Below are 24,046 nucleotides of genomic sequence, written 5' to 3'. Positions count from 1 at the left end.
TGGTGAGAATTGGAAGGATTTGTAAATGTGTTGTGTTTGTGTCAGTGTGCGACTCTGGCTTTGGAAAGGAAGCGTATCTGTGCCAGAGACAACAGACTGACACCCCAGTGAAAGTGAATCTGTCTCTCATTAGCACCAGATGCCCTCTCATCACTCATCGAGCTCATGTCTGTGAGGCGTTTGATGTGGACCGCCGGGGGTTTGGGTCGAGCTTCGCCTGCTCTGATTCCAAATCGCTTTACGAGACGTTCTGCCGTCTGTCATGTTTGTTAGCGCTCGCCCGACCGGATCCCGCAGGCCCGTCGCGCGTCACTGACACTCGTTAGAAGGAGAGGAACGCACAAACACACGCAGAGATAAAGAGTGCAGGTCGAGGCCTTCAGGAGGGAGATGTGGAGCTTCTGAAGGCCTGGCTCGGGTCTCATTAACAGAGGGACAGCGTGACCAGATAATCATATCTCTCTCTCTCTCTCTCTCTCTCTCTCTCTCTCTCTCTCTCTCTCTCTCTCTCTCTCTCTCTCTCTCTCTCTCTCTCTCTCTCTCTCTCTCTCTCTCTCTCTCTCTGTTGGATGTGTGATACCTAAACATGCTCCTTTCATTTGTTTTTGTTATTTTTTTCACAAAGCAAGATGCTTTCATTTCCTTTATTTTTATTTATATTTTTTTGGCATCGGCTCCATCACTTCCATCTCTTGGTGGTTGTAGAGGACTCACTCGAACTACCGTGTGTTTGTACTTGGGATACTCTGAGAAATGTTTGATACTGAGAGTTTACCTGGTAATTTGTTTCTGCCAAAGCCGGCTGGCTTCACTGTTGCGCACGTTTAGACCAGAAAACACACTTTATGCAAGGGTGCAAATGTCTGAGCAACGTATTGGAAGATTATGGTCATTTTGATTATACATGCATACAAGATCAATTCAGATGTATGTGATATTAAACCAGATGTGTTGTTATTCAGGTAACTGATATAAACATGTTAACTTCAACTGACATGTTTAGGAAGAGTCTGTTCATGTTTTTCTCCATCGTCTGTAGTTCGCCACATATTTCACCCCAGTACATTTATTTGTTTGTTTTAAGTTACTTATTTACTTTTTAATAATATTTTTTTTTAAAGAGAAATAATTATTTATTTATTTAAATTATTTATATATTTAAATTTAAATTATTTGTATTTGTATTTGTATTTATTTATTTATTTACTTATTTGTGTATTTATTTAAATCATATATTTATTTAAATGTATTTATTTTTTTGTCATTTTAAATCATTTTTAAAATAATAATTTTTACATTTACATTTACATTTATTCATTTAGCTGACGCTTTTATCCAAAGCGACTTACAATTGCTATATATGTCAGAGGTCGCACGCCTCTGGAGCAACTAGGGGTTAAGTGTCTTGCTCAGGGACACATTGGTGTCTCACAGTGGATTCGAACCCGGGTCTCTCACACCAAAGGCATGTGTCTTATCCATTGCGCCACACCACCCCAATAATACTTGTAGCTGTTGTTTATTTATTTACTGGTAAATATATTTAAATGTATTTATTTAATTACATAATTTAAATGATTTATTTACTTATTTATTTGTGTATATATTTACATTATGCATGTATTTAAATGTATGTATTTAAATGTATGTATTTTATGTAATTTTAAATCATTTAAAAAAAATAATAGTAGTTGTTGTTGTTGTTTATTGATTTACTGGTGTATATATTTAAATGTATTTATTTACATTATTTATTTATTTATTTTATTTATATACTTGTGTAAATTATTGCATTTAAATTATGCATTTATTTTAATAATTGTTAAATACTTGTTGTAGATTTTGTTTGTTTGTTTGTTTATTTATTTATTTATATTTATATTTACGTTTATTTATTTACTTATTAATTACATTTTTAAATCATTTCTAAATAACATTTATTTGTGTGAAGAGACAAGTAGTTTTACCTTTCCAAGGAACTGGACTACAGTTTTTCACTCTGCGTTGGTATGGCCATTGTAAAAGAGTCGCTTACATATCTAGCCATCCTAACTTCATAAAGACGTGATCGTGAGACTTTTTTGGCCAGTAAGCACCTAGCAGCACCCTAGCAACCAATCAGAATGTCTTAACAACTGCCTAGCAACAGCCCAGAAACCACTCAGAACATCGAGGTGCATGAGTTTTGTACAGGTTTGTAAAAAGTTTCTTTTTTTTTTTTTTTTTTTTTTTTTTAGAAATCATAAGTTTGAACTCAAACAAGATTGCTTATATTGTAAATTTGTACTTTTTCACCACACGATCTAAAGCTCCAATCTCTAGCTGGCTAGTATTTTTGCACCCAGGCGGAGAAAGGAATATAGTCAAAAAATATTTTTTCAGTAAAAAAACAACAAAAAAAAAGGAATCACAAAATTCTAATAATGCAGATTGTGATATATTGTACAGAAATATCTTGCATTCCTATTTTTTGCTTGCTCCTTTCTCTCGGTTTGTAAGGTATTAATACAGCTGTCCATCATACTTTGCTTCGCTCTATCTACAGATTAAACCGTATCTCTCGAAAGTGTGCACACACACACACACACACACACACACACACACACACACACACACACACACACACACACACACACACACAATACACTCTCAACACCCACCAGCTTCACTGTGGTATCACCGTAGTATCTATAGCAACCAGCCGGCTCTGAATAAAGCCAGAGTTCCTGTGTTAGCATGGAGAACATCATTACTCTGGCATAAAGGAGAGGAGAGAGTGTGCGAGAGAAAGAGAGATCTCCCGGTGTCTCTGCGCTGAGCGTTTAAACATCTCTGTAATGTAATCATCTCCACTCCCTTCAGCTCGGCTCTAATGGTATTTCCACGCCGGCGTCGTGTGTGTGTGTGTGTGTGTGTGTGTGTGTGTGTGTGTGTGTGTGTGTGTGTGTGTGTGTGTGTGTGTGTGTGTCTGCGCTCTGTGCGGTTCAGTCCAGCTTCTCTGGCTGGTCAGAAGAGCTCTGAACATGGGATGATCGTGAGAGATCAGTGATCGGTCTGATCATTGTACAACTTTATGCATGTTTTGTAAGATTCCCCTCTCTGTTAAACATATTTATTAGATTGTCCTGGACTTAATACAAGTAGAATGCTATTTTATGAACACTATCTATATCTATATCTACACTGAAAAAAATTATTTGTTGAATTTAATAAAAAAATGTATGGTGAGTGGTTGCACACAATTGATTTTAGCTACATTTAAACAAATGCATTAGGTTGAACTTAATCAATTTTAGTTTGTTTAAATGTAGCTAAAATCAATTGTGTGCAACCACTCACCATACATTTTTTATTAAATTCAACAAATATTGTTTTTCAGTCTATATCTATATCTATATCTATATCTACAGTGAGGAAAATAAGTATTTTAACACCCTGCTATTTTGCAAGTTCCCTTAGAAATCATGGAGGGGTCTGAAATTGTCAGCGTAGGTGCATGTCCACTGTGAGAGAAAATCAATGTATGATTTTTTAAACTATTTATTTGTATGATACAGCTGCAAATAAGTATTTGAACACCTGAGAAAATCAATGTTAATATTTGGTACAGTAGCCTTTGTTTGCAATTACAGAGGTCAAACGTTTCCTGTAGTTTTTCAGCAGCTTTGCACACACTGCAGGAGGGATTTTGGCCCACTCCTCCACACAGATCTTCTCTAGATCAGTCAGGTTTCTGGGCTGTCGCTGAGAAACACGGAGTTTGAGCTCCCTCCAAAGATTCTCTATTGGGTTTAGGTCTGGAGACTGGCTAGGCCACGCCAGAACCTTGATATGCTTCTTACAGAGCCACTCCTTGGTTATCCTGGCTGTGTGCTTCGGGTCATTGTCATGTTGGAAGACCCAGCCTCGACCCATCTTCAATGCTCTAACTGAGGGAAGGAGGTTGTTCCCCAAAATCTCGCAATACATGGCCCCGGTCATCCTCTCCTTATTACAGTGCAGTCGCCCTGTCCCATGTGCAGAAAAACACCCCCAAAGCATGATGCTACCACCCCCATGCTTCACAGTAGGGATGGTGTTCTTGGGATGGTACTCATCATTCCTCTTCCTCCAAACACGTTTAGTGGAATTATGACCAAAAAGTTCTATTTTGGTCTCATCTGACCACATGACTTTCTCCCATGACTCCTCTGGATCATCCAAATGGTCATTGGCAAACTTAAGACGGGCCTTGACATGTGCTGGTTTAAGCAGGGGAACCTTCCGTGCCATGCATGATTTCAAACAATTTCAGACCCCTCCATGATTTCCAAGTGGGAGAACTTGCAAAATAGCAGGGTGTTCAAATACTTATTTTCCTAACTGTATATCTATATCTATATATATACACATACATATACATACATATATACATATACATATACTTTGCATCAGTACTGTACCTTAACACAGTTATTGAACTGAACTGAATTGAGCTGAATAATGACACTATTTTCTTGCAGCTGATGTTTTCATCATTGATTCTGTTACTTTCCTCTTAATACTGTGACGCTGCTTTGCTAGAGTTTCTGTTGTATAGAGCACTAGACTTGACTTGACGTAGAAGAGGTAAAAATTATTGCTTTGATGGTACAATTTTCGCATTTTCCCCCCTGGGAGTGTAGTGAATCAATATCTTGATTGCAAGAATCAATATTTTTTGTGACTTTTTCCCATTATTATTATTATTTTTTTTTTTTGGGGAGGAAGAGAAGAGACTGAACAATCATATCAAGGTGAAACAAATTCCACACAAGTTCAGTAATTGTTTATCTATATCACAAATGGAGGAACGCGTTATGCACTGATGCCTGTATGTTCAGATCACGAACCCTGAGTTTCAGCAATAACTACAGTGATGCTTGCCTCATTCGGGCCGGGTGATTTTGTTCCCCAACAGTTAGATCAGGATTTGTGTTCTGCGATCCCTTTAAGCCCTGACTATTAAGCAGTTATTTCCCACCAAATAGACCCTGTGAGATCTGAATCCCATCCGGACAGCCACATTAGGAAATGCAGTCTAGTGTGATGAAACGCGATGACATGGTTACCAGGAGAACAAAGCGCAGAAGAAGAACTTTAGCTCGGAGCGGCTCGACTTCAAATAAATTGAATGCTCCTAAATCCGCTTTTATGGGAGCGCGATCTCTTCCCTCTCCTGAGTTTAGCGATCACCCCAGGGAGGGAAAGATATGACATTTAATTGAAATTGTTTGAGTGTATTTTTCATAGGAACAACATTTAAAGGAATGTTCAGGGTTCAACAGATTTCCACAAAAAATGATTCCCAAAATGTACAGGTTCAGTAAGGCATGATCTAAACATCTCTAACACTCAAATAAGTTGCATTTCTTTCAGAAGATTTGCTTTAACAAGAATGTAAGCTTCATATTTCAGCCTTTTAAACTCATCCGATGCTTGCAGCGTGTCGATGTAACGAGTCAGTGATGAGTCAAAGTTATACGGCAGTCGATCTTGTGACACAAATGCTGTCGATTGAGCTTAACTTGTATTGATCCCGGAACATTACTTTAAGAATGTCAGCCATGGGAAGATCCTTCAGAGAGAGTGAATGCCAGACAGAGGAGTATTACGGAGTGATGGAGGCATAATGATGCAGGAAATGAAGGGATGCAGAAGGTTAAACTGCGAAACTGAAGCTTGAATCGGTGGCTCGGCTCCAGAATCCAGTCTTGTTGTCTACTGTATGCATGAGTGGATGCCGGCATTGGAACTGAAATAAACCCTCATAAGCAAAAACATGCATCCGTTTCAATCATCTGGCCATATTGATGGAATCAGCTCTGAAGTTGCAAGAAGAGCACGTCAGCGTTAGTCATGGCTGATTTGAATGCTCTGCACATACAGTGCTTGACAGGCTTGATTTGCAAACGATTACAATAGAGTTTGACAAACTTGTTGCTGTACTAATTCTGTGATGCTCTATTTTGCAAAAAAAAAAATACAAAGCATGCATGAAAAAGTCATGTTAATTAGATTTAGCTATGTTTAATCCTTTTTAGTACTGTGCATATTCAAGTATCACAGAATATTAATAATGAGCAATTCTCTCTATTCGTCCACATTCTTGGATGCATTTTTTTTATTTTATACTATTTATTAATATTTGGAATGATCTTTTAAGTTTTAATTTTAATTTTAGTTTAGCAATTTTATTACTTTTTTTATCTTTTGTCTTTTTCTTTATTTTTAAATTTCTATTATGCTGTAATTTATTTATTACATTTTTAGTCATTGTTGTACTTGTGTTTAAACTTGTTTATTTCATTTAGTTGCCAATGCAATTTTTTTAATTCTTCTGTTAAGCTTTATCTAAAGTTTTTTTTTTATCTAATATTATTTATGTTGTATTTAATTTCAGCTTTATTTCACTTGCAGAAAACATTTTTAATAATTTTTAGTTTTAGTTAACAGTAACAACGCTTGTGCCAATGGCTAGAATTTGTCTGAAACGAGTGGATAATTGAGCTTTATGCGCTTTAGACCTGCCTTCATGTTGCATGCTCTCTTGTGTTGCCTTAAGTGTCTGAGTCGGCCGCTCGCTAGCGTTTGGAGCACAGCCTGAACATGGATTCATTCAGAGCCGCTGCGGAGACTGAAGACCAGTGATCTGAGCTCCTGCGCTTTCTCCTCCCTACCATATTATGCTAAGTAGAACACTTTAGCTCCTTCAGACCGCACTCTATTAGCATGATTTATGAGGGTGTGAAGCCATCCTGCAGGCTGCACGTCATCGGTGGAAACAAGAGTAGGCCTACGCCAAGTCATATTTTTAAACACGTGCACACAACACACACAAGATGCAGATATCGTTTTATTATATATTAATATTACATTATATATTGCATGCTCATATAGTCTATTGTAATTGTTACCTACAATAAATCAAATTATTATGGATATATTTATATAATTCAGTATTTAATTATATTTTAATAATATATAAATATTATATTTATTTATGGTACATTAATGTAATTTAAAATATAAAATTATTTACTTAAAAATTACGGTAACACTTTAGTTTAGGGTCCAATTCTCAATAAACAAGTTGCTTATTAGCATGCATATTACTGGAATATTGGCTGTTTATTAGTACCTTAACAACTACCTTACTAACTATTAATAAGCAGTAATTAGGAGTTTATTGAGGCAAACGTCTTAGTTAATGGTGAGAATTGGACCCTAATCTAAAGTGTGACCAACATTATTTATGTCATTGCTACATTAAAATAAAACAAATTACTTTGAATATATTTATAAATGTAAAATATTCCCCATATAAAAGAGTGCTGTATTTCAATAAATCAGCGAATAAACAGCAGCCCTGGCATGGATCAGTTCAGTGACATGAATAGATGGTTAATAAAATGATCTGTTGAGCATGTTGCTTCAGGACTTTCTCCTGCCACTCGGCTTTTCCAGAGAGATCGCTTCTCTCTCCTGTCGAGTGTTTTGACTGGGCTGCGTGTAATTAGATTGTGTTTAATCCTCGCCTTCGCTTCAAAGAGAGCTGCTAAATTAGATTGTGTGTCTGTCGCTGGTCTTCTCACAGCACAGGAGAGCCGATGTCTATCTACAGCACTGCTTAGCTGTCCTCTGTCACGCTTCTCACATTTATCCTACACCAGAATGAATCAGGCAGGATATTTCCCCTTTTTTTTTTTTAGGGTTTGCATGCTTGTTAAATGGCTAGTTCTTCCAAAAAAGCACAACATGCGATATAGAAGTCATTGGTATGACTCGTGTGCTTTCAAGTCTTGTGAAACTCTTTCTGTTAGTTATCTTGCATTGTGCAAAACAAGCTCTCTGGCGATTACTACCTGTCAATTACCCAGAATCCCTTATGCACGCACTTCAGCTCTCATTGCACTTTAAGATGGCCATCCGCCCACTGGAGACAAAAACACTCTGAGAAGCGCTTAACAGTCTGACCTTTACACACTCAGACACACTTTTCTGCTCCGGCTCCTCCTGCAGAACGAGTGCGTCTCACTTAAGTTCACTCAGCTGCTGTGAAATGATAGGATGGCGTTTTGTCATATTGTTTGTCCTGTCTATTGAATACGAACTCCATCTATAGCTTTGAGAAGTGCCGTACAGACACAGATTCTCAGCCGCTGTAGAGCACCTGAAGTCAACCGTAATGAAAGTTGCCATTATTTACTCTCTCATGCCGTTCCAAACCTAGAAAATGTTGTTTTTGCTATTGAGCATAAGGGCAAAAAAAAAAAGTTTCAATATATGTATAAATAAATAACCTTTATGCATTTTTTTCCCAATGCAATGATTGTTCATACACTGCAGATATGATCACTGTATCTAAAAATATTAGTATTTAAGTATCTAAAAATACTTAAAGCAGAATAAAATTACTTGAGGACCACAACTAATATTATTTTAGATATTACTATCCATCCATCCATCCATCCATCCATCCATCCATCCATCCATCCATCCATCCATCCATCCATCCATCCATCCATCCATCCATCCATCCATCCATCCATCCATCCATCCATCCATCCATCCATCCATCCATCCATCCATCCATCCATCCATCCATCCATCCATCCATCCATCCATCCATCCATCCATCCATCCATCCATCCATCCATCCATCCATCCATCCATCCATCCATCCATCCATCCATCCATCCATCCATCCATCCATCCATCCATCCATCCATCCATCCATCCATCCATCCATCCATCCATCCATCCATCCATCCATCCATCCATCCATCCATCCATCCATCCATCCATCCATCCATCCAAATTTTTTTTATATATAATATAAATGTTTTTGTTTTGTTTAATGTTGATTTTATCTTAAAGGGACTATGTGTAGCTTTTTAGGTATTTTATTATCTAAAATCAATATTTCTATTAATAAATATGCCCTCAATGGTGTACAAATACCTATGCCAATGATCAGACTAAGCCTCGTAAACGAAGAATTTATTATCTTTATATACATGGGACGGGTAGGTCCACGGAGGCTTCCATGTAGTTCCGCCATCTTGAAAAACTATAATAGCAGAGAGGGACAAAAAGTACTAGGCCAACGCGTTTCCACAACGCGTTTTCGTTCAGAACCAGCGTCACGTGACTGAAGCCAGCAGAAGTGGAGGAGCAGAGCAGTTGAGAGGCGCTTGTCACTGCCGTGGCAAGTTTAAAAGGATGCACTGCACGGTTATTTATACACCTTTCATTCATACATATGCTGAGTCACAGGATGAGTCCTCGTTGTCGAAAAAGTCCAAAATAGACCGTAAAAGGAAACGTGACCGGAGATTACAAAACCAAGGGTTAATGTCGGGATAGCTAATGCAGGAGAAAGCTTTCAAAAGAGACCCTGAAGTTGCCTGCTTTCTTCTCGACAGGTAAGTCAATGTTACGGTCTTAATTACAAGCTTTTTTTTCATTGCTTGGTTGTGTACTTTATTATATAGACATTAGAACATTTATAGTTAAAAGTTAAACAGGCTCTTTGATGAATAGCAGCTATTGAGTAAAGTAACTTTAGAGAAGGCTCTGATGATGATGATGATATCTAACAGTGCACGTACTTCAAAAAATATAACGAGTAAAGAAGGCATTACTACTAATTACCATAGTTAATGTTTTCCACAGTCAGTAATTCATACTGTAACATTCTTTTTTTCGTTGTTTCAAGTTTCAGTTTGTTTTAAATAACAAACCTGTTCACCCGAAGAAAAACTCGAAGTGCTATTATAAGACATCCTTTCATAGCTTTTTAAAGGAGAACTCGGTAACTCTAGCAACTCTAGTCACTTCTTCGCTGATTTTCCCTTTTGTTGTCGCATGTTTTCCCCACGAGCTCCCCCTACAGCTGTGGGGGGGGCGTATATTTCACAACACAGTCGTAAAAAACTCACTTGCGGCGGACTCCTCCCCCTCTCTACCGCTGCTCATGTGCGTTTGTTATGATCGGAGCAAGCCAACTGTATCGCGTGGAGCTATGTCTACCGAGGTGGGTAATCTGGTAATACATCATACATGCGTGTGTGTTTATGTCGAATTGCCGTAAAGCAATTTGTGTTTCGCGCTCGTTCTCGTTCTAGTTCTCGCTTCTCACGAGACTTCCAATTTCTATCTTGCCGGAACGGTAGTGCCCAAGTTGCAAGGTTGGTTTTCCGCCTGGGAACGCTGGGGGGAGCGGGGAAAGTCACCAATATCACCAGAACAGGTTGTTTAACCATCCAAATGATTTCTAGACAGTTTTATTAAGTTAAAAAAGTTACCAAGTTCTCCTTTAATACATAACGGCTACCGTAGATGCAACACGCATTTGAAAAAGTGAGGCGCTGGAGAGCATTATTCGTTTGAATGCAAAATACAGTTTCACCACTAGATGGGAGAAATTCCTACACACAGTCCCTTTAAGATTTTCTTGTTTTAAGTTGTTTACTTAAAATAAGTGAAACAAAATCCTAATACCTTGTGCAGTGCTGGTTTTCAAGTATATTTGTTGTGCAATAGCCAAACTTTTTTATTCGAGCCTCTAGCTACAGCGGAGGGGAAGACAGTCAGTGAATAAAGATTAGCATATTGCTTTTTTAAAGACTGAATTTATTGCACGAGTCGTACGGACACGTTTATGGTACTTTAAGGATGTTTTCTTGTCCTTAAATCTTTATGAACTGTTGTTAAATGCAAAAGAGCTGCATACAGATTCCACAGAAAAAAACATCATCATGCAGATGTGATTGGACATGGCCTCAAGTAAAAAAATGACTTTTAAAATTCGAATGAGATATTCCTTTAAATCCATAGAATGTTGTCCCGTGCTCTGTGATGAGGGTGTCCCACTCAGGTCCTTAATCTATTCCTGTCAGCGAGAGTATTTCCTCTCCTTTATCTTGCTCATTACTCACACAATCTGTGATTAGGCTGAAGTTGATCTTTGTAAGCTCAGCATGCTGTTCTAGCTCACTTGCTCTGGCTTTAAACAAAATGCAGCAACCAACCTGTAAATAATGCATGCGCTGTTCCGACACGTGTCGCAGTTGGCCGTGTCCTGTCCGGTCCGATAGGAGAGCCTGTGAGGAGATAAAGAGAGAGGACGAGTCATTACACAGGCTGTTTGGCCGCTCCGCCTACCCGTTCACCGCTCCCTCGTTCACTCTGTCGTTCCTCATTATCAGCTCACGGTCAATACACGCAGTGGGAAAGAGATGTTAGCATTCTTCACACCCGGCGTTCTGCAGAGGACACGCAGGACGCCGACTGTGTTTGTGAGTGTAATCAGAAACGAGAGAACAAAACGGCCTTGAAATTTTTGTACGGAGACACTGCAGAAATGTCAACGCACAACATTGTGCTGCTTTTGTGTGATAACAGGAGGTTAAATGTGCTGATACGTGTGCCGTATAGCTCTGTTGCAGACTCTAGTGAGTGCTGTGGTTTTACGTCATGTAAGATAGCATCCTGACTGAAATGAAACTGCATTTTACAATTAATTCCAAAAATGTATTCATATTTTTTTTATATTTGTATAAGCTTTTTATAAACCCCTAAAATAGGGGTGTAAGGGTACACTTAAGTCACAGTTCGGTATGTACCTCAGTTTTGGGGTCACAGTTCGATTTGAGTTTGCATGTCCAGTTTACATGCTTTACTCTAATTGATAGATTGACCAACGTTGTACAAATGCAATGGCTGTTTTCAAACGCATTGGTTTGATTACGTGCCGTGTGTAGCCTACGCTGTCGTTTGAGGTTTTCATTAACATGTGGTGACTATGGTGGATGCACAAAGTTCAATATTACGCTTTTTGGAGAAGTCATGGAAAGATGAGCGAGAAGGAGAAAATGTGCCATCTACATCTAGAGTGGCACCTGACACTTCTCATTTCCAGGACACGCGTATTTCATCACTGGACTGTAGTGAGACTTATGACACAAATGATTTAGTCTCATTTTAACTGGGAACAACTTAAAATGCTCCGTAATTTATGGTAGTACAGATACGAGTAATACATCATCATAAGTGTACACAATAAAAACAAAACATTGTGCTTTTGTAAAATAAAGAAAACACACAGGATGACGCTTTCTGCCCTCCCGGTTTCCTTTCTGTGAAATCTGTGGAGTGATTCACAAAAATGGATCTAAACTCAGCGTATATAGGCTACTAGCAGTCTCTTGAGTGCCATCTGAACTCTTGTTTTGGGATGGTGCATAGATCATCTGCTCTTTTCCTGTTGTGGCGGCTAGCAAACAGTGTTGCATTACCGCGCTCGCCCCCTTCTGGATTGGAGTGTGGATCGCCTGTGACCGACTGTATTCGTTGTCTGACTGTACGCACCGAACTGTTACGTCTGTACCGGGACAGTTCTGGATGAATACATGTACCGTCATATGGCTAAACCAGCAATGCAAGTTTGAGAGGTGACGCATGCCAACGCTCGCGAGAATCACGACCTGCTATACGGCACGACGTCACATGCATCGACAACATATGAAGCCGCCTCTATGGAAGACACTAGCACGCATTTCAGACGTGAATCATGGCAGAGTCGACGAAGAAAGCACGGTCGGAAGAGTGCAGAGACGGCTCTGCGCGAGTGGTGTTTACGACAGTAACGTTAAATACAAGTACTCCACAGCGACTCTAGGGGGCGCTGTTTGAGAAAAACGGAAACTGCATAGTGTGCCTTTAATAGCCTTCATTTCAGGAGTAGGCTTACAATCTGTCACCCCTTTTGACCTTTAACCCTCCACAGGAACATGATTTGACTTTGCCCAACAGGAGATAAATGCAGATATGTGCACTGCACATGTAGTTTGTATGATCACACTAGCCTCAGGCCTGCAGAGGAACATGGAATATGATCTGACAGTAGAGTTCATGGGCGCTTTTAGTACTCAGGAATGACCATGGAGACTCTACCCTCGGCTTGATTCCTTCACAAAATCCTGTGGGTTGGACCAGAGGGGGGGATGATATCATTTCTGCTGGAGATTTGCTTGATGCGATCATCCTCACCTAAATCAGACTGCGCTCACGGGGGTGGAAACGGACAGTTCAGTAACTAAACCAGTGCTTTTTTGCCAGAGTTTCACTTTTATCAGTCATTCTCTTAAGCTGTAGAACTTTTGTATGTAAATATTTGATTCAAAGCAAATTATAATCAGCCTATAAGTGTGTAATGTTTGTTGAAGCGGAAAGCTGTGTTCCTGAATTACTTCATCGCTGTTTTGTACATCGGCAATCAGCGTCACGTCGGCACTCTTAACAGCATGAAAAACAAAACTGTTATTCAAATGCTGAATAAATTATACATAATACTAGAACGCATCTCATTATAGTCACTTCACTGTCACTCACTGGAGGTTTGCACACTTCCCCGAGACTGAGCCGTACAGTTCAGCACTCGCTGTCTCGCTGACCACTGATGAATCTTCAACACCGCGCTAAAATAATTCATATCTTGCTCAAAACTGTGCATGAGAGTTTTCAGTGTGATGTGAACGTTATGGGATGAGAATATTATGATTAGAATACATGTCTTGCTGTTGACTTTCTTGAAAGTTTGCCCAAATAAATGTACTCTACTTTTCAAAAGTTCAGTAAGATTTGTATGCTAAACAAGGCTGCATTTATTTGATACTTATACGTAATATTGTGAAATATTATCGTAATTTAAAAGACCTGTTTTCTATTTGAATATAAAATGCAATTTATTCCTGTGAATTTTCAGCATCATTACTCCAGTCTTCAGTCACATGATCCTTCATAATCATTCTAATATGATGATTTGCTTCTCAAGAAACATTTCTGATCATTATCAATGTTGAAAACAGTTGTGCTGCTTCATATTTTTGTGGACACTTTATTTGAAATGGAAGTCTTTTGGAACATTATAAATGATAAATGTCTTCACTGTCACTGATCAGTTTAATGCTTCCTTGCTGAAGTATAAATATCCTTAAAAAAGTGAATCAGTCAGAGTGGGAACATCGCGTTCACTTTCTAACTAGTTATAATTAAAGGGATAGTTCACCCAAAAATGAAAATTCTGTCATCATTTACTCACCCTCAAGTTGTTCCAAACCTGTATGAGTTTCTTTGTTCTGCTGAACACAAAGGAAGATATTTGGAAGAATGTTTGTAACCAAACAGATCTCGGTCCCCATTGACTACCATAGTATATTTTTTTCCTACTATGGAAGTCAATGGGGACCGAGATCTGTTGATTACAAACGTTCTTCCAAATATCTTCCTTTGTGTTCAGCAGAACAAAGAAACTCATACAGGTTTGGAACAACTTGAGGGTGAGTAAATGATGACAGAATTTTCATTTTTGGGTGAACTATCCCTTTAATATCTATGGTCAAGGTTAATCATTCATTATAAAGTTGTGTGTAGTGAAGTTCATCAAACTTAAATGGTTAAAAGGTTGTTCTTATGACTGGAGAATAAATATCTTATTCCGCATATTTAATTGTAAGTATAAAACTTTGTGTAATGCTTGTCGTTTTAGAGGTATATTGGTGATCTTTTGCCTGGTAACTGAGTCTTATTTCCCTTCCTCTCGGTGAACAGTAGTCAGTGTTTACATCTGATTCCTAGTCTCTTGTATGTGTTCGTGTTGGCTTTGAATATGCCCAGTTTGCTCCCTTGAGCAGGAGTTGCTGAGCTGAATATTTCTAACGTTAATAAATGTTAAAACAAATATCATAAATATTCTTTCGTCAACATGTTTTCACTGCCGGTGGCGGTAACATTTCGTCTTTCCAACTCCATCTGTGCGGAGACGTGGGGTCAGAAATTTCGAGAAGCTGCACTTCCAGTGTTGGCTGCCATTAGTAATTACCGCCTGTCGCCGTAACAATTGCTTTGCTGGCAAGAATGCGGCGACCCATCGACCCCTCCAACTTGTCCTGTGATGGAGGGCCAATGTCAGACTGACAGGAAGCCGACGGAGTGATTAATAACTCTGATGAGCCATATTGTCATATACGTCTGTCTCTCGTACTGTCTGTTTCTTCACCTATGCACTCTTTCTCTCATTACTGGAACATTTCGGCCAGAGTTTTATTTTGTACTCGTGTATGAGTCAGAGTTTGTAGTTAAACCACTCTTTAACTCATGCTTTTGTTGTGTTTAACTTTAACCCAGAATATTCCTTGTTTATTGTTTTGTCTCAATTTTTTTCCTTTTTAGTATGCTTTTATTTTAATTATTATTATTATTATTATTATTATTATTATTATTATTATTTAAATTGATGCATTTACCCCTTTTTTTTTTTTTTTTTTTAAGAGTGTAATGCATTTCATTTGGTAACACATTATTTTGGTTAATCCATTGAGTTCTATATTATTTAATTTTAATTTTGAATTTCTTGTAAAATTAGCTATTATGAAAAATACCATTGCCATGATTAAAGAACTCGATTTGCTGATTTTTATATTAATATAATAGTTGTTTTGTTTAGAAAGCATGATCAAACCATTTCCATACTTTCCAGTATTTCCTCACACCTACAGTTTTTGTTTTTACACTTATAATACAAATAATTGTACTTTATTGTTATTTAGCATAGTAGCCTACTAGTTTTATTCAGCAGGCTGTTCACCTTCAGAGGTAAGTGATGAAACATTCAATTATTATTGTCAATTATTGTCAAAACGCTTCTCCATATTGGTTATCAGACACTTGACCCTATCAGTTCTGAAAAAAAGAAATGAAAATCAGTATTGAGTGATTTAGGCCAGATTGCTTTCATGTCAGAGGTGAACAGGACTGGAGTTTGCATTTGTATCCCGATCCCCTTTTTCCAGTCAGACTCATTTGCGGCAGCTTGATCGTTCAGAAAATGAATTGTGACCTCAGATGGACTGCAGCAAAACGGCCTGGTCCTCTGTGACTCAGAGAGAGTCTGACTCTGACTCTGTCTGCGACCCCTGTGCTTTGCACTTGCTTCCTTAAAAGGTCAAACTGCGGGGCTCATCGTGAAAAAGAGCGGGACACCGGCGGCCATTTTGCCCCTAAAGGGAGCATGTGAAGTGCTGTTTGGTGATGCGTGGGGTTTATCTGAGGCTAGTTTCCATGCCTAATGGGGACAGTGATGTATAGCACTGCTGTTGAGAGCCCAGGGTTTGGACAGGAGGGCAGAATAATGTTTCTCACAAGGCACTGGCTGCCAGTGGTGATCAGACCGAACCCTCCGGAGCGAGGCAATGTGTTAGAATGTAAAAAGGAAGTCAATTATGTTGTATACACAGAGAGAGAGAGAGAGAGAGGGAAGGTCTTTGGGACACAAGTTGAATTCTCCCACAAAGGACACTCCATTATTGGGCTCCATATTTGTGCAGATAGCATTGATTACTATTTAAATAGATTTTCAGAAAGTTCAGAAAATAACAATTATTCTTATGCAGTATGCACCTCACATTTCAGCGAGGCCTGGTTATGATGATGATGTATAGACATGTCATCCAGATGAGATGTTGCATGCAACACTAGATTATATATGGCTATATATCAGTGGGCCACACTCCTTTCTCTACCCAGATATAAAAGCTGCTGTTGGTTAATGAAGATGTGCGTAATGAACTCACGGCTCAATTGACCCTTCGCAGGGAGTTTGATTGACAGGCTATCTGAACAATCATAATCCGCCATCCGCCGAATCCGCCATTTTTGTCCGACAGAGCAGTCAGGAGAGTTTGTGGATTAACGTTGGAGGATTTGAACTTGAATAACGGAGTGTACTGACGTCTCTCAGCGGTTAAAACAACTTTCCTTATGTTCATTCATGTTTATTTGATGCTATAAATGAACTAGAAGGAAGAGATGATCGGTTCACGAGAAAGCTTTAACTGAGGCTCTACGGCGATCTGTCAGACACATTAAAGAGCCACAAAACGGTATTTATTGTTTACATTTCTTTAAAAAAATGACCAAATTTGAAAGGTGAGACTTTGTTTCATATCAGAAGTAACCTGGTCTGTCCTGCCTGTCAGTGTGTTGTCAGTGTCCTCTCTGCGCCGCGATGTATTATTCACTGGGTTAGAACATGGTGTGGCGTGAGAGCGGCGTGGCTTGTCGGACATAGCAACAGTAACTAAAGGGGGCGGGTCTTTGCGAACGGTCAATTGGACTCAGAAGTGATGGGGCTTTTTAGTTTTATGGACGTTGCCATCTTTGAAACTACTTCAGTCACTGTCGCTATGGTTACTGGTACTAGAATACGGGCTTGACTTCAGTTACACGATCATTCATACAGTATTCGAGCCGCTACTGTAAGTTGCTGTTTGAACGGGACATTTCGAGACTCACACCTGTAAGTAAATGCGGTTGTCAATCCCAAAAGCTGACAGTGTGAACATAGCCTCACTCACTCGTGCAACGTAAGCAATGACGCACATCCGAGTCCATGAGACGGAGGGAAGTTAGCGAGTGAAAGGCATAAAAATATGGAGTGGAACACAGCCATACTCACTCAGTGACCGCTGAACGTCACATGTTGTCATCTCGAAGTTACGGTGAGTACGACATGGTGTGAACGCATTGTTTAATTTATTGCATGTTTTAAGGAAATGTTATTTTTGTTATTTTCCACGATTCATTTAATGTTTAATGTTTTGATCATTAAGTAATACATACAGATGGTGGACAACCAGAATGAGACTTTTACCGCCGCCGTTCCCGCGGCGGCAAAATTGGGATGTGTATTTGCTGCCTTTTACCGCTGAGTGGCGCTGTAATCACAGACTTTGAAAAGTGTCAGTTTATTCTCTTTATGACGTAATCTGCCGCGGCAGTAATCTGAGCTGAGGTCACAGATAAATTCAAGATAAATATTGTGGTTAAACGAATTCAAATTAATTAAATTTAAACAAAGTAGACACGTTAAAATTGTGTGCCCAGTTTTTCTATAATTTAGAAAGGCTATGGCAATAGGTTACTTGTCATTTACTTACATAAAATTAAAACATTTTCAGGACTTGAAGTTAGCCTACTAACCGATGTTAGTCGGTTTAAGCATTCTTTGTTATATTCAGGCTTACATGTTGTTATGATTATCAATTGAATTATTTAATAAATAATCAACCACAATGCCTATTACTGCCGCAGCAAAAATAAACCAGTCGAATTTCAAAGTCGTTCGCGAAATGACTAGGCTATACCAGGTGGCGCAAGTGACAGGGCAAAACAGCAGCAACTGCGGCATTTTAAAAGGTACGTTTCCTATCTGTTTATTTAAAAAAAAAAAAAACAACTTTTTTCATTATTTGAACAAAAATGAGACTGATTGAATATGTAAAAATATAAACAAACAAAGCAGAGAATAAAACAAACTTTTAGGGAAAAAAATATAGGCCTATTATGCTACAACAGAATTGGTTAACATTAACGAAAGCAAAATATGTAAAAATACATTTAAAACAAAATAAAACAAAACAAATCCGAATTCAAATCGGTTCAAATACCGAACAAACAGTAGTAGACCTAGGCTATTCAGACGATAGCTCTGTGGTCAATGCATTAACAATAGCCTCTCGGAGCTTCAAACGATCTGAGATCGAATCTCAGTGTAGCTGGCAGTGTTTATGTTTTTCCGTTCTTGATGCTTAAATATGCATCTGTTTATTAAAGCCAATCATCTTGTTTAATTATCAATTGTACATTACAACATACATTTGCAACATTCCAGTTGTGCCGCTGCAAAGACGACACTGATGAATCTGATGAAGGAAGACAGTCAGCCGATTGCACCAGAAAATGAAGATGATGAAGCTCGTCTTTAATCTGCTAAATTATTTTTTTTTGTGTGTGTGAATCATTCACGAGAATTCAATTCTGTTTTTCAAAACAGATCGAACAAATCAGAAAAATACTTTCAATACAGTATTACTTTCAATTAAAAAATAAACAATGAAAATGTAAAAGAAAAAGAAAATTAATTAAGTTTGAAAACCCATCGCACATTTCAAGGTATGAATAAAGTGTCGGGACAGTTTATTTATTTAAACAGGGTTGCATCGATAGAGTTTATTCCCTTTGTGATGCAAAATAAGAAACACAATCTTATTCTTGCAACATTTTAAATGTCTATTGTCAAAGAAATTCCAGCTAAATTAAAAAATTAAAACGGTACAAAACGAAAAAAGTTCAAAGCAACAAATTAAGAACAGGCGTTTTTCTTTGCCTCTCTCGCGCTGGATATTTTTTTACTAAGTTTGGTCTCCCTCACTGCGCGCGGCGGGTCTTTCTCGAAATTAAGCATTAATAATACAGCTGATAATACTGTATATGTCGCTGTGTGTCATCCACACAAATCACGAAAGAAAAAACTGTAACAAATAGCTTTTGTTCCTTCATAGATAAAGCATGCCTTGCTGAATTCACCTCACAATAAAACGAGGTGGGTCGCGAATTAAAGAGCTCTGTATGCTAAATTGAAATTGTGTGTGGAAAACCTTTAAATACAATCAATAAAACTACAATATATAATTTAATAAGATATAGGGCCTACTGTACAATGGACTTTTGGAGATTTTGAGATTAATCCTTAAAAGAATGTTGCCTTTGCCTGCTCATCAGGCTGGCTCCGACACTCTCCATATGAAAGACGGAACATTAACACCTCTGTCCTGCACCCCCACGATAAAGCAACAATTGCCTTCTCCAAACCCCCCACAGGCTAGCGGAGTTTGCAAAACAAAACAAAGAGTTCGCCACTCCTCGTGGTGTGCCAAAACACTTAATTATAAACTTCAATATTTCATTCAAAACAATCTCAAAACGCTTTGTGACATTTTGAAAAGCCGTGGATGCATTACTGCCACTGGAACGCAACAGAATACTGGTTCTGATTTTATTGTTTGTCGTTTAAACGACAAATATATACAATATATATATATATATATATATATATATATTAACAGAACTGCTTTTGAAATTACGATTGGAATTATTATAGGCTACAGAAGTAAAGTCATTGGATAATATTTGTTCCTTAGTGTAAAATGGAAATGCATTGTGATTTAATTTTGTAAATAGGCTATAAGCAAAAAACTATGTTTTAGAACTAGACAAATCTCTCTGCATCAACAATAGACTATAATGCATTAATAGGCTAATTTAAAAATATCAGTAGTCAAGTTAGCTCGGGATTCGAACCCGTGTCATCTAAATGATCGTGACGTAAGTTCAACCACTCGGCCACGATTCACTCGTTGCGACATGGCCTAACGTTCCAGTGTGTGTTCGCTCAAACGCTCTTCATTCAAATGAACGCGCCGCCGCGTTTGTCGAACACTAATTCAACATGCCAGAATAAAACCTGGCTTTAGAACAATGCATAGCGCCACTCGTCGTGGTGTGCCAAAAAATTTACAATAATTTAGTTTAATTTATTTCAGTGTTAATGTTTGAGTTAAAAAAATCCTCTACAAATTAAATTAACACAAAGTCGGCTATAAGAGTCCTTTATAGGCTACGTAAAAAAGCAAAGGGCTTACAGTCTTAACATTTAGGCTACTTTGCTTTGCTAATTTCAGTATGCTTTACCAACTCTATGTATTCAATTAAAGTTCCAAGAGGTCTGGTCTCTATATTTCCTTCCCAGCTGACACTAATATGCAAGTGCACAGCAAAATTCTATTCTAAAAAAAAAAAGCCTATAGGCCTACTATAGCCTACTGTTGTAGCCATTAACTAATCTAATTTAGTATCATATTTGTTAAAATATTATAATGTTATTTTTTTCCATCTATGTTGAATATGAAAAGTGAACAGCACGAGTAAGATAGGATGCATTATATCGAGAAATGGATATGGAGTGGGTCAGACATGATTTTGACCACTTCATTAAGTTTTGGTTAGTAGAAAACCTTTCTTTTAAGTGAATTTCGTTTTCTATAAATTGTATCTTAATTTTAATCAATTTTTTATCAACCAATTGCCTGGATTTAAATAAGTAAGAGAAGCAAATATAACAGACACTAATCATGGAGGCGCCCGCGCGGTCACTTGCATTGCACGTCAGTTGGAGCGCATCTCATCCTAACTTAACGAAACTCAGCGTATGCCTCACACAGACATGATAAATACATCAAATACACAAAGCTTGAAATGTCTTCAAACGAAATAATTCAAAACGAAATGAAAAAGGCTACTCTCTGATTATGTCTTTATGTGCATTTCTCTCTAGGTGCGTTCACTACAAATATGGCGATCGTCAACTTCATCTTTGCAGTCGACACTGTCAGAAAACACTAGTTTATTGATAAAAATCAATGCACGCATCACCGGATTTACAAATACACATCTTGCTTTTTGCACGCACACATGTCGAAAAAACGAAATAACATTATTATTATTAATACATCTTTTAGAATATTTGATTAAATGCTGATTGTTGCGCTTGTTCAATTTAATAAAATTAAAACTTTAATTGTGATAATTAAAATAATTGAAAATTAAATATTTAGTGGCCAAGTTTTGCTAATTTATTATATAGGCTATTATATGCCTATTGCCTATATTAAGTAGGACATATTAAGACAAGGCATAGCCTATATTAGTTATTTTAGCTGTTATGAGAAAAATAAATCTAACGAAATCTAAAATCTAAATCTAATAAATCTAAAAAAAAAAAATCTAACGCCAATTCAACATGCCAGAATAAAACCTGATTTTTGAACAATGCGTAACGCCACTCGGCCTGGTGTGCCAAAACACTACATTTTAAACTTCAATGTTTAATTCAAAACAATCTCAAAACGCGTTGTGACATTTTTTTTTAAAGCAGTAGCCTAGCCTATATAGATTAAGGGCATTGAAACCAGGATCTTAACTAAAACGCGTTCCGAGTAATCTCTCAAAAATTATGCCACACTACTCCATGTATTTTTTTTTTAAGGACTGCTTTTGAAATCACTATAAATTACTATGCTAATTGTATCGCTCACGAGAGCTCTTCATTTATCTAATTCCTCAATAGAATAGTAAAAATATTCCGCGTCATTGCTCCTAATATCGCCTCTATTTTTAACTTTTGATTCTATTTTTTCAGTTCTAAAATTTATTCTATCTTTGGTTCTATCCTGTTGTAGCCTAATAGGCCTATTTATATAGCCTGTATGAAAAATATGCCTATTAGGCTTAGGGTTTTTTATTTAACCCACTTACATTTTAAAATGCGGCAATTGCTGCTGTTTTGCACAATGTCCCTTTGCGCCACCTGGCGGTCATTTCGGGAACGACTTTGAAATGCGGCTGGTTTATTTTCGCCGCGGTGATTTCGCCGCGGCAGCTGGCGCGGCGGTAATAGGCATTTTGGTTGTCCACCATCTGTACCACGCTTTTTACTGATAGTACGCACAGTTAAGCTACACAACCGCTAGCATTCCCTTTAATCCTGTAGCAACTTTTTGAGTCAAACGCCTCTTTTCATGCTTTTGAACACATTGAAAAGATAGCACTACATCACGCCAGCGGTAATGTAACAGATGTAATTATGAATACATTCACCTATGCCCTCCAGTCACACTACGTCTGTCTTTTGTCATGAGAATGACATTCCTGAGTGTGTGGAATGAGACTAATGTTGCGTATCCACACAAGCATTAACTGTTTCTGCATTGAATGCAGGAAAATGCACTTTCTCAAACCTGAGCTGGGGAATTGAAAACTCTGCCCTGAGAATACATTAAAATATTACTTTAAGTGTAAAATCTGCAAAAGCATTATCCATAAGAAACCTCTGAGGCATTTGCTGAGGTTATGTTAGATGATATCCTCTCTTAAACCTAGGCTGAGCTTTATATGTTTATGTGAAGCGTACCATTAGACGTTTATATAAGTGCTTATACACTGAGGCTTTATAAATTCTTGCTAAAATTATTAATGCATCGGATAATGCATATATATTATGCAAAATACGTTTTTTTGTTTTTTTTTTTCAGGCTGTGGTCCATTGTCCCATGATTCTCAGAGTTTGTGGTTGAGCGGATCTCTAAACATGATGATGTCATCCTCTGGATCAGTTGTTTATGAAATCCTCTTGCTGTGACCTTAATTATGCTTCAACTATATAAAGCAGACATGTAGTCTTGCGGGCAATTAAGGCCGTTTATAATCACTATCCTGGCAGGGTTCCAGTCCTTACATCCCAAAGCATCTTTAGGGAAATATGTGTGTGGATGTGTGGGAGATTGAGTCAGCTTTCTGTGCAAACTAAAGTTTTGCTCACTTAACCTAACCAGCCTCAAACATTGGATTTAGTCTTGTAATATCATAGTGTTTCTCTAAATTGCATGCCAACTTAAGGGGCTCACTTAATGTGTAAATGCTGAAATAATCAGTGTGTTATGCCTAGCTGGGTGGGAGAAAGATAAATGTGGTGTTGGAATATTTTAAAGTGGTAGTTTAGGGGGATTTGCATGATGCCCTGCTGTGGGAATCAGATGGTTTGTCATTGATTGGCTCTGACTGTAAATATTCAGTTGTTATGCGTGTAAATAATCCTGGGAAACAGTATATTTTGTCCAAATATACTACAGAATTTTCTCTCCTTTGTGAGGTACTTCTGCATTTTAACAACTTTCTCTTCTCTCTTAAAAAGACGTGTCATTGCTTAATGTATCTGCCACGAAATGGAACCGATTCAGTTGTTATAATAGGTGCTCTTGAAAGTTAAAGGCGTTTGGCATCATTAGTACTATACAGTATTTAGAAGGCCTCTAGCAAATTTTCCCAGGTTGAGTCCAAGGTGATACAAGTCAATATGAAAAAGAGTGCTGCTCTTAATAGTCTTTCTAACCACCCGAAGATGCACTTATTCATCCTAATTAGACCTACTATAGCAGTCAGTCTGAGAACCAAACAATACTTGGGACTGATGTAAAGTGTTGAAATAGTTTCTTGTATCCCATGCATAAATGTATAGAGACAAGCAAAGTAATCCATCTTTTTGTCAACTTGCTGAACAATGTGCATT

At 37.9% G+C, this 24,046-nt stretch overlaps 2 protein-coding genes across 3 annotated transcripts in view; one reads left to right on the top strand and one right to left on the bottom strand.

The window, feature by feature from the left end:
- dock1 (dedicator of cytokinesis 1) overlaps nucleotides 1–24,046 on the top strand; it is a 239,870-nt gene that overhangs the window by 108,777 nt on the left and 107,047 nt on the right. The gene's annotated exons all lie outside the window — the stretch shown is intronic.
- insyn2a (inhibitory synaptic factor 2A) overlaps nucleotides 1–24,046 on the bottom strand; it is a 51,478-nt gene that overhangs the window by 7,954 nt on the left and 19,478 nt on the right. The window contains exon 3 of the mRNA XM_084434639.1: nucleotides 11,055–11,126. Within this exon, the coding sequence (XP_084290765.1) occupies nucleotides 11,055–11,126 (72 nt within the window). The remainder of the gene's footprint in view (nucleotides 1–11,054; nucleotides 11,127–24,046) is intronic.

The sequence above is a fragment of the Rutilus rutilus genome (assembly GCF_951802725.1).
Source record: "Rutilus rutilus genome assembly, chromosome: 16".
NCBI classification, from domain to species: domain Eukaryota; kingdom Metazoa; phylum Chordata; class Actinopteri; order Cypriniformes; family Leuciscidae; genus Rutilus; species Rutilus rutilus.
This window is presented reverse-complemented; position numbering and strand designations above follow the sequence as displayed.